The 12,950-nt window shown below is 46.9% G+C and overlaps 2 protein-coding genes across 4 annotated transcripts in view; one reads left to right on the top strand and one right to left on the bottom strand.

Annotated features, from left to right (window-relative positions):
• LOC134945565 (testis-expressed protein 2-like) overlaps positions 1 to 2,772 on the top strand; it is a 102,592-nt gene extending 99,820 nt beyond the window's left edge. For both annotated transcript variants that reach the window (XM_063934929.1, XM_063934928.1), the window contains one exon: positions 1,380 to 2,772. In XM_063934929.1, coding sequence (XP_063790999.1) covers positions 1,380 to 1,490 — 111 coding nt within the window. In that variant the 3' untranslated portion in view covers positions 1,491 to 2,772. The remainder of the gene's footprint in view (positions 1 to 1,379) is intronic.
• Positions 2,773 to 6,482: 3,710 nt separating this feature from the next.
• Positions 6,483 to 12,950, bottom strand: part of RPL3L (ribosomal protein L3 like) — a 46,852-nt gene continuing 40,384 nt past the window's right edge. For both annotated transcript variants that reach the window (XM_063934931.1, XM_063934932.1), the window contains exon 10: positions 6,483 to 6,602. In XM_063934931.1, coding sequence (XP_063791001.1) covers positions 6,546 to 6,602 — 57 coding nt within the window. In that variant the 3' untranslated portion in view covers positions 6,483 to 6,545. The remainder of the gene's footprint in view (positions 6,603 to 12,950) is intronic.

The following is a 12,950-nucleotide window of genomic DNA, read 5'->3' as shown; positions in this document are numbered from 1 at the left end:
GAGAGAGGAGACCTGCAGGATAGGGCAGAGTGCACTTCCCTAAGAACAGTTGGAATAAAAAGTATTCAAATAACTGCAAATAAGGGGAGGAGGGACGTCATATGGTGTGGGACCTTTGTGAAACACTCCATGTTTGATTAACTGTTTGAGATCAGTCAATGTAAATCTTACATTACTGTAGATGACTCTCGCTTCCGTAGTGGTCCTAACTGTGCTCATTCTGGTGTTGGAATGCACGTAGCTAAGATGTAAATAGTCATCGGGTATCATAGGCAAACGCAAACGTTTCTGGTTGCCTGGAAACCCCCCTCCTCTTGGCAAGTGGCTCAAATTATAACAATAGCAATGGTATATAATATGAAAGTAGCTGCCAGGAAGAAGAGACAAGTGCCTTTCCATGAGGTGGGAGAATGTGTGCTTAGAAAGTGCACTTCTGTCTACTACGGGTTCTATTATGTTTGTTTGTTTATTTAGTATGGCATGTTTAACCTTTTCCTGACCACTTATCTTATTTATATTGTTTAAATATGTTTGATACTGCCGATACTATAGACAATCTATAGCGTTAAATATTAATACTGTATTCCATACAGTATCAAATGTATAAAAAGTACCAATGCTCAGGGTCATTACTAGGTTCTTCTACCGCTCCCCCAGACTCCTGCACTTGCTCCGCAGAGTGGGAGATTATGGATTGCATTTGGAAACCCCCCTCTAGAAATCCTGCGTTTGCCACTGGGTATTTGTAGTGGAACACTTGCTGTAACAGGTAAATGGATAAAGAATAAAGGGGCAGATGCATTAACCTGGAGAATGCATAAGGAAGTGATAAACCAGTGATAAATGCAAGGTGATAAACACACCAGCCAATCAGCTCCCATATGTAAATTAACAGTTAGGAGTTGATTGGCTGGTGCGTTCATCACCTTGCATTTATCACTGGTTTATCTCTTCCTTATGCATTCTCCAGGTTAATACATCTACCCCAAAGTGTCATCTACATAAATATAAAAGCTTAAAAAAATAATGGAAAAAATAAATAAAACTAGACATATTGGGGGTTATTCTGAATTTATCGCAGTTTTTGCTTAATCTGCAAAAACTGCTACTGATCAACTCGCACCCTGGGGCGGCCCAGCACTGCGCAAAGCTGCCCAGCGTTGCGATTGCAGTTACATCGCAGATTCAGAAACTAACAGTATTGTGTAATGGGCTGGAGCAATGCAACACATCAGGGGGGCTGTGGGCTCATCTATGAAACTCTGTAATGGGCTGATCACCTCATGTCATACACATGACCCTGTGCAGCAATATTATGTGATATTACGTACTGGCAAAGTGCACTTGGATGGTGATTGGTATTTTGTTTTCTTTGACAGAAAATCTTAGTGATGCCAAACATGGACGACTTGTTATTTCCAATCATGCAGTCTGGAGTGGACAGCCCCAGGCAGATGCAGACTGATCCATCAAAGCCAGGGTCGCTGTGAGCAGACGGGAGAGGCGCCCTGCATGGCCCTTTAGTCACAGCGTAGTAAACGGGCAGGACTGAAATGCATGAACGGTTCCAGGACCAAACCGAGGAGCTTATTTGCACAGAATGAAACACACGGCAGATGATGGGTTGCGAACCAGATCTATGGAGACCAAACCCTTTCAGAGCTGGACTTCAGTAAGATGGCGCCAGGAACCAGGACACATCTGTACTCATATTCATAATTCCACAGAATCGTATATATGCGGACACTGATACGTGGTGTATGCTCTTTTAATCCAGCGTTTTAACTTTGGCTACAGATGCAGAGGAGAAGAGGTCCTACTTTTAGAAGTAATGGCTGAGATGCTGGGTTGCTCTTTAAAGTTATGTAGACTTTATGCCAGCACAGTGGAGGTAGTCATTGTGTGTCCTGATGACATTGCAGCCTATCCCGCTCATTGTAACTAGTGGAATGTTCATTTACTAGGGATTAGTGACCACTGAGCCATGAAGCTCTGATCTGCCCCACAGGCCCCTGTAAAATATCAAGCTGTCCAGAACTACATCATAAAGCATCTTGTCTTCAGCTACTGTTAGTGGTAGTAACAGCACACGGTGCAGGGGAAGGGACATCCCTCTTAGAAGGCGGAGTCTCCAGAGCAAAGAACAAGGACCGTGTTCAAAATATTAAATTGCATGACTTCTGCCTCCACTACCAGCACCCTTGAGGTCAGTTATTGCCCTCTGCTTAGTGGAGGCGGTAATACAAGGAAATGGGAGGGAAAGTTCTGGGCAATTGGAAGCCCCCCTCTAAGTGCATGGAGATGAAGATCAGAAGGTTGTAAAAGAAGCTCTTGTATGACCTCTCTTATCAGAGCTCACTTACTACAAAGTCAGCAGTTGCTCTCCTTCCAGTGGCCCGTCGCTGGTTTAGTAAAATGGTCCTGCTGCCATATACCACAGTGATATCAGTGGTACTTACTGAATTGATTTGCTGCATTGTCATAAACAAATGGCTCCACCCACTGTGTGCACAGGTACATTACATGGTTGGGTTATTTAAATCTTGAATAGTAGAAACTCCAAGCAATAAAATATCATTTTGTACTATGTAAAATACGCATACAATCCATTATGGACGTTGCTATTCCATTTCCACCTACCAAACCGACCAGCCGTAATGGTGAGACTCTATCTTTTACTGAAGGACATACATTTTAGGTAGTCAAGTACCTCTTTGTCCTCTGTCTGTCTGTCTGTCTGTATGTACTGAATAAACAGGCCCCACCCCTCTATGTCATATGACTTATTACAAAAGGATTCTATGGGATACCTAACAATATTAAATAACCTAATGCTCCGTGCTGGTGAGGGGGAAAGGTGCTGGATTATTATTGCCAGCTGACCATTTTAGTGATTATATTTGCCCTTTATTAAAAGTACAGTTTACAGCTCATCCATTAACTATCCCCACCCGAATAATTCCATTATTGCCTCATAAATATGGCCCTATGTCATCCTTAATGAGGTAACTGATGACATTACATAGAACATTATAACAATCATTAAATTACTGACACAATATCCATCATCATAGTGTTTCTTCAAATCACTCAAATAATCCAGGTTTTAAGGCTATCCATGTTTGAGCACAGGTGGCTCCTGACTTATTTAGTACCTTGTGATGGGAGTTTGGAGAGGCAAAGAGAAAGAAGAAGAGGTCTGTAGGCGGCACCAGTGGTATGGCAGCTGTGTAGCAGACACTCCTTCAAAGATTTTTCTACAGCCTGCGGGTTCCAAGATTTGAGATCACAGGGTGGTGAGTAGCTGTGGGAATGCATAATGTGAACCTGGGGCACGGTGTGGCATAATGTGAACTGGGGACACTACAGTGTAATAAAATGTGGATAGTGGTACTGCAGTATAATGTGAACTAGGGCACTGTTTGGCATGATGTGAATAGGGGGCAGTGTGCGGCATAATGAGAACAGGGGCACTGTTTGGCATGATGTAAACGGGGAAGTGTGTGACATAATATGAACTAGGGCACTGTTTGGCATGATGTGAATAGGGGGCAGTGTGCGGCATAATGAGAACAGGGGCACTGTTTGCCATGATGTAAACAGGGGGAAGTGTGTGACATAATATGAACTAGGGCACTGTTTGGCATGATGTGAATAGGGGGCAGTGTGCGGCATAATGAGAACAGGGGCACTGTTTGGCATGATGTAAACAGGGGGAAGTGTGTGACATAATGTGAACTAGGGCACTGTTTGGCATGATGTAAACAGGGGGAAGTGTGTGACATAATATGAACTAGGGCACTGTTTGGCATGATGTGAATAGGGGGCAGTGTGCAGCATAATGAGAACAGGGGCACTGTTTGCCATGATGTAAACAGGGGAAAGTGTGTGACATAATATGAACTAGGGCACTGTTTGGCATGATGTGAATAGGGGGCAGTGTGCGGCATAATGAGAACAGGGGCACTGTTTGGCATGATGTAAACAGGGGGGAGTGTGTGACATAATATGAACTAGGGCACTGTTTGGCATGATGTAAACAGGGGGAAGTGTGTGACTTAATATGAACTAGGGCACTGTTTGGCATGATGTAAACAGGGGGAAGTGTGTGACATAATATGAACTAGGGCACTGTTTGGCATGATGTGAATAGGGGGCAGTGTGCGGCATAATGAGAACAGGGGCACTGTTTGCCATGATGTTAACAGGGGGAAGTGTGTGACATAATATGAACTAGGGCACTGTTTGGCATGATGTGAATAGGGGGCAGTGTGCGGCATAATGAGAACAGGGGCACTGTTTGCCATGATGTTAACAGGGGGAAGTGTGTGACATAATATGAACTAGGGCACTGTTTGGCATGATGTGAATAGGGGGCAGTGTGCGGCATAATGAGAACAGGGGTACTGTTTGGCATGATGTAAACAGGGGGAAGTGTGTGACATAATATGAACTAGGGCACTGTTTGGCATGATGTGAATAGGGGGAAGTGTGCGGCATAATGAGAACAGGGGCACTGTTTGGCATGATGTAAACAGGGGGGAGTGTGTGACATAATATGAACTAGGGCACTGTTTGGCATGATGTAAACAGGGGGGAGTGTGTGACATAATATGAACTAGGGCACTGTTTGGCATGATGTAAACAGGGGGAAGTGTGTGACATAATATGAACTAGGGCACTGTTTGGCATGATGTGAATAGGGGGCAGTGTGCGGCATAATGAGAACAGGGGCACTGTTTGGCATGATGTAAACAGGGGGGAGTGTGTGACATAATATGAACTAGGGCACTGTTTGGCATGATGTAAACAGGGGGAAGTGTGTGACATAATATGAACTAGGGCACTGTTTGGCATGATGTGAATAGGGGGCAGTGTGCGGCATAATGAGAACAGGGGCACTGTTTGCCATGATGTTAACAGGGGGAAGTGTGTGACATAATATGAACTAGGGCACTGTTTGGCATGATGTGAATAGGGGGCAGTGTGCGGCATAATGAGAACAGGGGCACTGTTTGCCATGATGTTAACAGGGGGAAGTGTGTGACATAATATGAACTAGGGCACTGTTTGGCATGATGTGAATAGGGGGCAGTGTGCGGCATAATGAGAACAGGGGTACTGTTTGGCATGATGTAAACAGGGGGAAGTGTGTGACATAATATGAACTAGGGCACTGTTTGGCATGATGTGAATAGGGGGAAGTGTGCGGCATAATGAGAACAGGGGCACTGTTTGGCATGATGTAAATGGGGAAGTGTGTGACATAATGTGAACTGGGGCACTGTTTGGCATGATGTAAACGGGGAAGTGTGTGACATAATGTGAACTGGGGCACTGTTTGGCATGATGTGAATAGGGGGCAGTGTGCGGCATATTGGGAACAGAGAACTGTTTGGCATGATGTAAACGGGGAAGTGTGCGGCATAATGTGAACAGGGGCACTGTTTGGCATGATGTGAATAGGGGGCAGTGTGCGGCATAATGTGAACTGGGGTACAGTTTGGCATAATGTGAAATGGGGGCACTGTATCACATGAGGTGAACTGGGGGTGCTATATAACAAGATACAAACTGTGGGGAATGTGTTCCATGATGGGAACTGCGGGCACTTTTGCATAGTGTAAACTGGGGGCAGTGTGGCATAATGTGAACTGGTAGGCACTGTGGCATACTGTGAATTGGGGGCACTGTGTGGCATAATGTGAACAGGAACATTACAGTGTGTTCAACACATATGCGGTGCTGGAAGTATTTACTTTACACATTATACTTTTTAACAACATCACCAACCTATAATTTTGAAGATTTTATTGGTAGGGGCCCCACAAGTTGGTTGGCTTGGGGCCCCCAACAGCATTAGTCCAGCCCTGCTATGCTGCATAATAATCACAGTTAGATAGGCTTCCCAATGATGATCACAGGCAGGACTCCAATGGCCGGAGCACTGTGGAATAGTGCAAAGAACAGGAGTATAGTCTGGCCAGAGCCAGCAATGACAGTTATGACAGACAAGCACTCCTGCAGAATATAGTTAATAAATAGTAGATGTACAGACAAACAGTAGGAATTAACTTGAGAGTACACAGTTGTATTACGGGTTCTGTTATAAAATGTGAGCAGCACAGTGGCACAATGGTAAGCTTTGCTGCCTTACATCACTGAGGTCATGGGTTCAAGCCCAGGCCCTATAATTGTAGAAAAAAAAAGTCTGCTAGACACAAAGTCAGTCTCTCAGCATGCAATGTGATGGCAGAGTAGGAAGAATGGGAGGATGTAACAGTGCAGACAGAGCTCAGAGTGGTGTTTCAAAGCCTCTCTGCTCACTACATCATGTCCCAGTTGACAGTAGTTGCTATGGTAGTCCAGAATCTAAAGGGGAAAATTATAAATAAACATTCTTCTTATAGACTGACACATCTAACTTTTTTTTCTGACACAAAATAGTAAAAGAATATCATGAAAGAGACCACACCAAGGTCATCACTGAAGGGTCATTTTTATTTCCATTTGTAGACCAATAAATAGAAGTATCATGGCAATATCTATAGAGCCTCAGCTGCCTTTGGTTTATCTTTTATCAGATGTTTCTTCTGGGGTCCCTGTGTGGAGAAAAATAAGTTAAAGGTGTATTTTAATACAGTATAAAACAGTTTTAAATCGTGCCAATGTGACAATATGAACATAACTATTTTATATTAGCCTAATGCTGCACCCAGGGCCGTAGCAGAGCAAAACTGTGCCCAGTATCGGCCCCACCCCATAAACATGTGACATCATGGCATCACAAGCAGGGGGTGGGGCCACTGGAATCAGAGCGTTATACGGCTGTACCAGGTGGCGGCTTTCTAGGTTACAGGGTTCTCTTCCATGTACCGCCCTTTAGGCTCTGCACCCTGGGCACTGGTTCTGCTCACCCACCCATCCCTAGTTACAGCCCTGACTACAACCATCCTCTACTACACACATCTAAATGTACAGTCTATAAATTCATTAAGATCCATATATATTGGTTCAGCAGCAGCACACAAACTGGTTATCTGTGTGTATGGTGCAGCTACATTTGAAACGATCATTCACAGTGGCGACTCCTATTAACCTCCCTGCTTGGCTGACTGTGGAAGGTCTGGGGAAAGGGAGATGTCCAGTAAATAGGATTTTAATTACCTACTGGTAAATCCTTTTACTTGTAGTCCGTAGAGGATGCTGAGGTCCATATTAGTACCATGGGGAATAGACGGACACCAGTAGCCATTGGCACTTTAAGAGTTTAATAGTGTGGGCTGGCTCCTCCCTCTATGCCCCTCCTACTAGACTCAGTCTAGAAACTGTGCCCGATGAGACGACATACTTCGAGAGAAGGAATTACACAGATAGTGGCGAGATTCATACCAGCTCACACAACAGGCAAATCCGGCCAACATGCCGGAACAACTCAGCAACAGCTGAAACAGTACTGAAACAGTAAATAACACAGAACTTACCTAGGAACCAGGCAGTACTGAACTATAAAAACCAATGCAGGAAAACAAAGCGCTGGGCAGGCGCCCAGCATCCTCTACGGACTACGAGAAAAGGATTTACCGGTAGGTAATTAAAATCCTATTTTCTCTTACGTCCTTGAGGATGCTGGGGTCCATATTAGTACCATGGGGATGTACCAAAGCTCCCAGTACGGGAGGGAGAGCGCGGAGGCTCCTGCAACACTGCTTGACCAAACTTGAGGTCATCAAAGGCCCAAGTATCGAACTTGTAAAACTTGGCAAACGTGTTCGATCCAGACCTTGTAGCAGCTCTGCAAATTTGCACAGCCGAGACACCCTGGGCAGCCGCCCAGGAAGAGCCCACTTTACGAGTAGAATGGGCCTTTACAGATTTTGGACACTGCATTCCTGCCATAGAATATGTATGCTGGATGGTGAACCTGATCTAGCGTGAAATCAACTGCTTAGAAGCAGGACACCCAATTTTCTTGGGATCATAGAGGACAAACAGAGTCAGATTTTCTATGATGAGCCATCCTCTTCACATAAATCTTCAAAGTCCTCACTACATCCAAGGCCTTTGAAGCAATTGAGGAGTCAGTAGCCACTGGCACCACAATAGGTTGGTTGATATGGAAAGCCGATACCACCTTAGGCAGAAACTGTGGACGAGTTTTAAGTTCCGCCCTGTCTTCATGGAAGATCACATAAGGGCTTTTACAAGATAAAGCCCCCAATTCCGACACATGTCCGGCAGAAGCCAAGGCCAACAAAGTGACCGCCATCCACGTGAGAAACTTGATGTCAGCCTCCGGTAGAGGCTCAAACCAAGCTGAGTGCAGGAACTGCAACACCACATCTAGATCCCAGGGTGCCGTTGGCGCCACAAAGGGAGGCTGGATGTGCAGAACCCCTTTCAAAAAGGTCTGAACCTCAGGGAGGACAGCCAATTGTTTTTCTAAGAAGATGGACAAAGCAGAGATCTGGACCTTGATGGAGCCCAATCTCAGACCCATATCCACACCTGCTTGCAGGAAAAGGAAAAAACGTCCAAGTTGAAACTCCACCGCAGGAAACTTCTTGGACTCACACCAAGAAACATATTTTTTCCAAATGTGATGGTAATGTTTAGACGTTACCCCCTCTCTAGCCTGTATCAGGGTAGGAATGACCTCACTCGGGATACCTTTCCGAGCTAAGATCTGGCGTTCAACCGCCATGCCGTCAAATGTAGCAGTGGTAAGTCTTGATAAGCGAACGGCCCCTGCAGTAGCAGATTCTCCCGAAGAGGTAAGGGCTTCTAACAGACCCACCGCCACTGCCTGTGGGTCTCTTGACCTGGAACAGTACCTCCCCAGCTTCTTGTTGAGGCGGGAGGCCATCAGGTCTATGTGAGGAACCTCCTCGAACACCTCCGGGTGGAGGACCTACTCTCCCGGATGGAGATCGTGGTGGCTGAGGAAGTCTGCTTCCCAGTTGTCTACTCCCAGAATGAAGATTGCTGACATTGCCACTGGCATGACTGTGGTTTTGTGAACCCGGTGTTAGTGAAGTCTGTGCGGGCGACTGGAGGACTATGTGAATATTAGGTGGGTCTGTAGGAATCAGTGAGAAGAAGGAGCAATCCCTGACCGGGTATCGAACCCGGGCCTCGGCAGAGGAAGCCGTATCCTGACCACTGGATCACCAGGGACTTTGATAGCAGGATGATGAATGTATAGGTGAGATTGAACTGGATATAGTATCACAGGAGTAGGTGCTTATGTACTCGAGGTTAATGGCGAGATTTTAAGATGGACTGGTTACTGGTGAGACTGAGAACCGGGCTGGTTACCGGTGAGACTGGGCCGCAACTGTAATCCGGTCTGGTACCGGATATAACTGGAAACGCAACTAAAACTAGAATGATGACTGTGGCTGTGACTACGACGAGACTGAAGAACACTGCGGCTGTGACTTTAAGATGAGACGGTAGAATACTGCAGCTGTGGTTTTAAGATGAGACTGTGGAATACTGCAACTGTGACTTTAAGATGAAACTGTAGAATACTGCAGCTGTGGCTTTAAGTTGAGACTGGAATACTGCGACTGTGACTTTAAGATGAAACTGTAGAATACTGCAGCTGTGGTTTTAAGTTGAGACTGTGGAATACTGCGACTGTGACTTTAAGATGAAACTGTAGAAATACCGGATATCAATGGTAACACAACTGTAACCCAGACTGGGTAGCAAAGGAACAGAGTTCTACAGGAAATGAGGTACAAGTGTTACCTTTAGGGAGCTCAGCTTCTAAGCTCACACAGAGCTGTGTGTGACACGAGGAACTGGCAGAGTTTCCAACTCAAGTCTCCTGACTTATACTACCTGGTCCTTGGTGATTGGTGAGCAGTGTCAGGTGATTCAGAGAGTCTCAGGCTGGCACAGGATTGGACAGCTCTGGGTCAGGTGAACAGTCACTGTTATGTGAGTACTCTAGACTAGGCAGTGATGTGGCGCGAGGCTTAGCAGGCCGAAAGAACACTGAAGCCTGAACTTCTGCAAACAAACAGAGGATGCTGGCTTTTAGGCCTAAACTTCAGATTGCTGAATTCAGACTCACACAGAAGATTAATCACCACAGGTGGAGCTCGTTAACTCTTACCTTCCAGGCAGAGAACTCAGGACTCAGGAAACTCATGGTAATGGCAAGCTGTTTATCCCAGTGAGCAGAAAAGACACAAGATCCAGGACAGATGGCAGGGGTAAGTCACCCAATATGAGAACTACAGTCAGGATCGTGACAGCCACCGCGTGTCTTTCTGCCCAGAGGAGGATTCTTGACACCTCCGACATGGCAGCCCTGCTCTTCGTTCCGCCTTGTCAGTTTATGTAGGCCACCGTGGTCACGTTGTCCGACTGCACCTGAACAACCCGATCCTATAGAAGGTGTGCTGCTTGCAGAAGGGCGTTGTACACGGCCCTTAGCTCCAGGATGTTTATTGGGAGAAGGGATTCTTGATTCGACCACCTTCCCTGAAAGGTTTCCCCCAGAGCAACTGCTCCCCAACCTCTTAGACTTGCAACTGTGGTTAAAAGGATCCAGGCCTGAATTCCGAACCTTCGGCCTTCCAGAAGGCACGGAAGTTGTAGCCACCAGAGGAGTGAAATCCTGGCTTTCTTGTGCATGTGTAGGTGAGAGCCCGACCACTGGCCCAATAGGTCCAGCTGAAAAGGTCGAGCATGAAACCTGCCGTACTGCAGAGCCTCGCAGGCGGCAACCATCTTCCCCAGAAGGCGGATGCATTGATGAACCGATACCCGGGTAGGCGTTAAGACATCCCGGACCATTGTTTGAATCACCAATGCTTTCTCCACCGGGAGAAAAACCCTCTGCACTTCCATGTCGAGGATCATTCCCAGGAAAGACAGCCTCCTTGTCGGCTCCAGATGAGACTTTGGAAGGTTCAGGATCCAACCGTGCTTCCTGAGCAGCTGTGTCGTGAGCGCGATGGATCACAACAACCGCTCCCTGGACGACGCCTTGATCAGGAGGTCGTCCAGATATGGAATTATGTTCACCCCCTGTTTGCAGAGTAGAACCATCATCTCCGCCATCACCTTGGTGAAGATCCTTGGTGCTGTGGAGAGGCCCAACTGCAGCGCCTGGAATTGATAGTGATCATCCAACAGTGCAAACCTGAGGTAAGCCTGATGCGGCGACCAAATGGGAATGTGGAGGTAAGCATCCTTGATGTCCAGCGACACCAGAAACTCCCCTTCTGTTAGTCCTGAGATGACAGCTCTCAGAGATTCTATCTTGAATTTGAACTCCCTGAGATAAGGGTTCAAAGACTTTAAATTCAGAATAGGCCGTGCCGAACCATCTGGTTTTGATACCACAAAAAGGTTCGAATAATAACCCTTGTTCCACTGCTGAGGTGGAACTGGAACAATGACCTCTGCCACCACTAATTTTCTGATGGCCTCCAGAAGAATTGTTCTGTCTGCCAGCAGAGCTGGCAAGCCTGACTAGAAGAAATGGTGAGGTGGGGGATCTTGAAACTCCAGTCTGTACCCCCTGGACACTATATCCTGGCCCCAGGGGTCCAGACCTGACGACACCCAGACGTGGCTGAACTGCCGGAGTCTCGCCCCCACCTGACCTTCCTCCAGGCCTAGCTGTCCACCGTCATGCGGAGGACTTAGGGGTATCAGAAGCGGGCTTCTGGGCTTGGGAACCTGCGGAAGCAGGTTTATTTCCCTTGGCACCACCATCTCTGAAGAAGGTGTTCGAAGGCTTGTTCTTTCTAGACCTCGCGGGCCGAAAGGACTATGATGTGGCTGGTGTAAAAGGCTTCTTCGTAGCCGGTGCAGCTGAGGGGAGAAAGGTAGACTTACCCGCGGTAGCCGTGGCAATCCACGCATCCAGCGCCTCCCCAAAGAGAGCCTGACCTGTATATGGTAGGCCCTCCACACTCTTCCTGGATTCCGCATCCGCAGACCATTGGCGCAGCCAAAGACCCCTGCGAGCCGAGACGGACATGGATGAGATCCCCGCAGCTATGGAACCCAGGTCCTTCATGGAATCTACCAGGAATCCTGCAGAATCCAGGCAGGAGATGACTCGTCAGACTTGACAGTGACATGGCCTGCAGGACTATTTGCTTTCCTGTCTAAGGAGGAAATTGACACTGAGGGAGTTGGTGGTGTGGTTTGCAGGAGCTTGGTTACAAGAGGAAGGGATTTAGTGGTCAGTGGACTGCTTCCGCTGTCATCCAAAGTTTTTGAATTTGTCACTGACTTCTGATGAATGCGGTCCAGGTGACGTATAAGGGAGGATGTTCCTAGGTGGTTAACGTCCTTACCCCTACTTATTACAGCTTGACAAAGGCAACACACGGCTTGACACCAGTTGTCCGCATTTCTGTTGAAATAATTCCACACCGAAGAGGTGATTTTTTTTGTATTTTGACCAGGCATGTCAATGGCCATATTCGTCCCACGGACAACAGGTGTCTCCCCAGGTGACTGACTTAAATAAACCACCTCACCATCAGAATCCTCCTTGTCAATTTCCTCCCCAGCGCCAGCAACACCCATATCCTCATCCTGGTATACTTCAACAGTGACATCTTCAATTTGACTATCAGGAACTGGACTGCGGGTGCTCCTTCCAGCACTTGCAGGGGGCGTGCAAATGGTGGAAGGTGCAAACTCTTCCCGTCCAGTGTTGGGAAGGTCAAGCATCGCAACCGACACAACTGGACTCTCCTTGGGTATTTGTGATTTAGAAGAACGCACAGTTCTTTGCTGTGCTTTTGCCATCTTAACTCTTTTAAGTTTTCTAGCAGGAGGATGAGTGCTTCCATCCTCAGGTGAAGCTGAACCACTAGCCATGAACATAGGCCAGGCCCTCAGCCGTTCCTTGCCACTCCGTGTCGTAAATGGCACATTGGCAAGTTTACGCTTCTCCTCAGACGATTTTG

This window comes from Pseudophryne corroboree, chromosome 7 (genome assembly GCF_028390025.1).
Source record: "Pseudophryne corroboree isolate aPseCor3 chromosome 7, aPseCor3.hap2, whole genome shotgun sequence".
NCBI lineage: Eukaryota > Metazoa > Chordata > Amphibia > Anura > Myobatrachidae > Pseudophryne > Pseudophryne corroboree.
The sequence above is the reverse complement of the archived record's forward strand: the minus strand, read 5'-3'. Positions and strand labels throughout refer to the sequence as shown.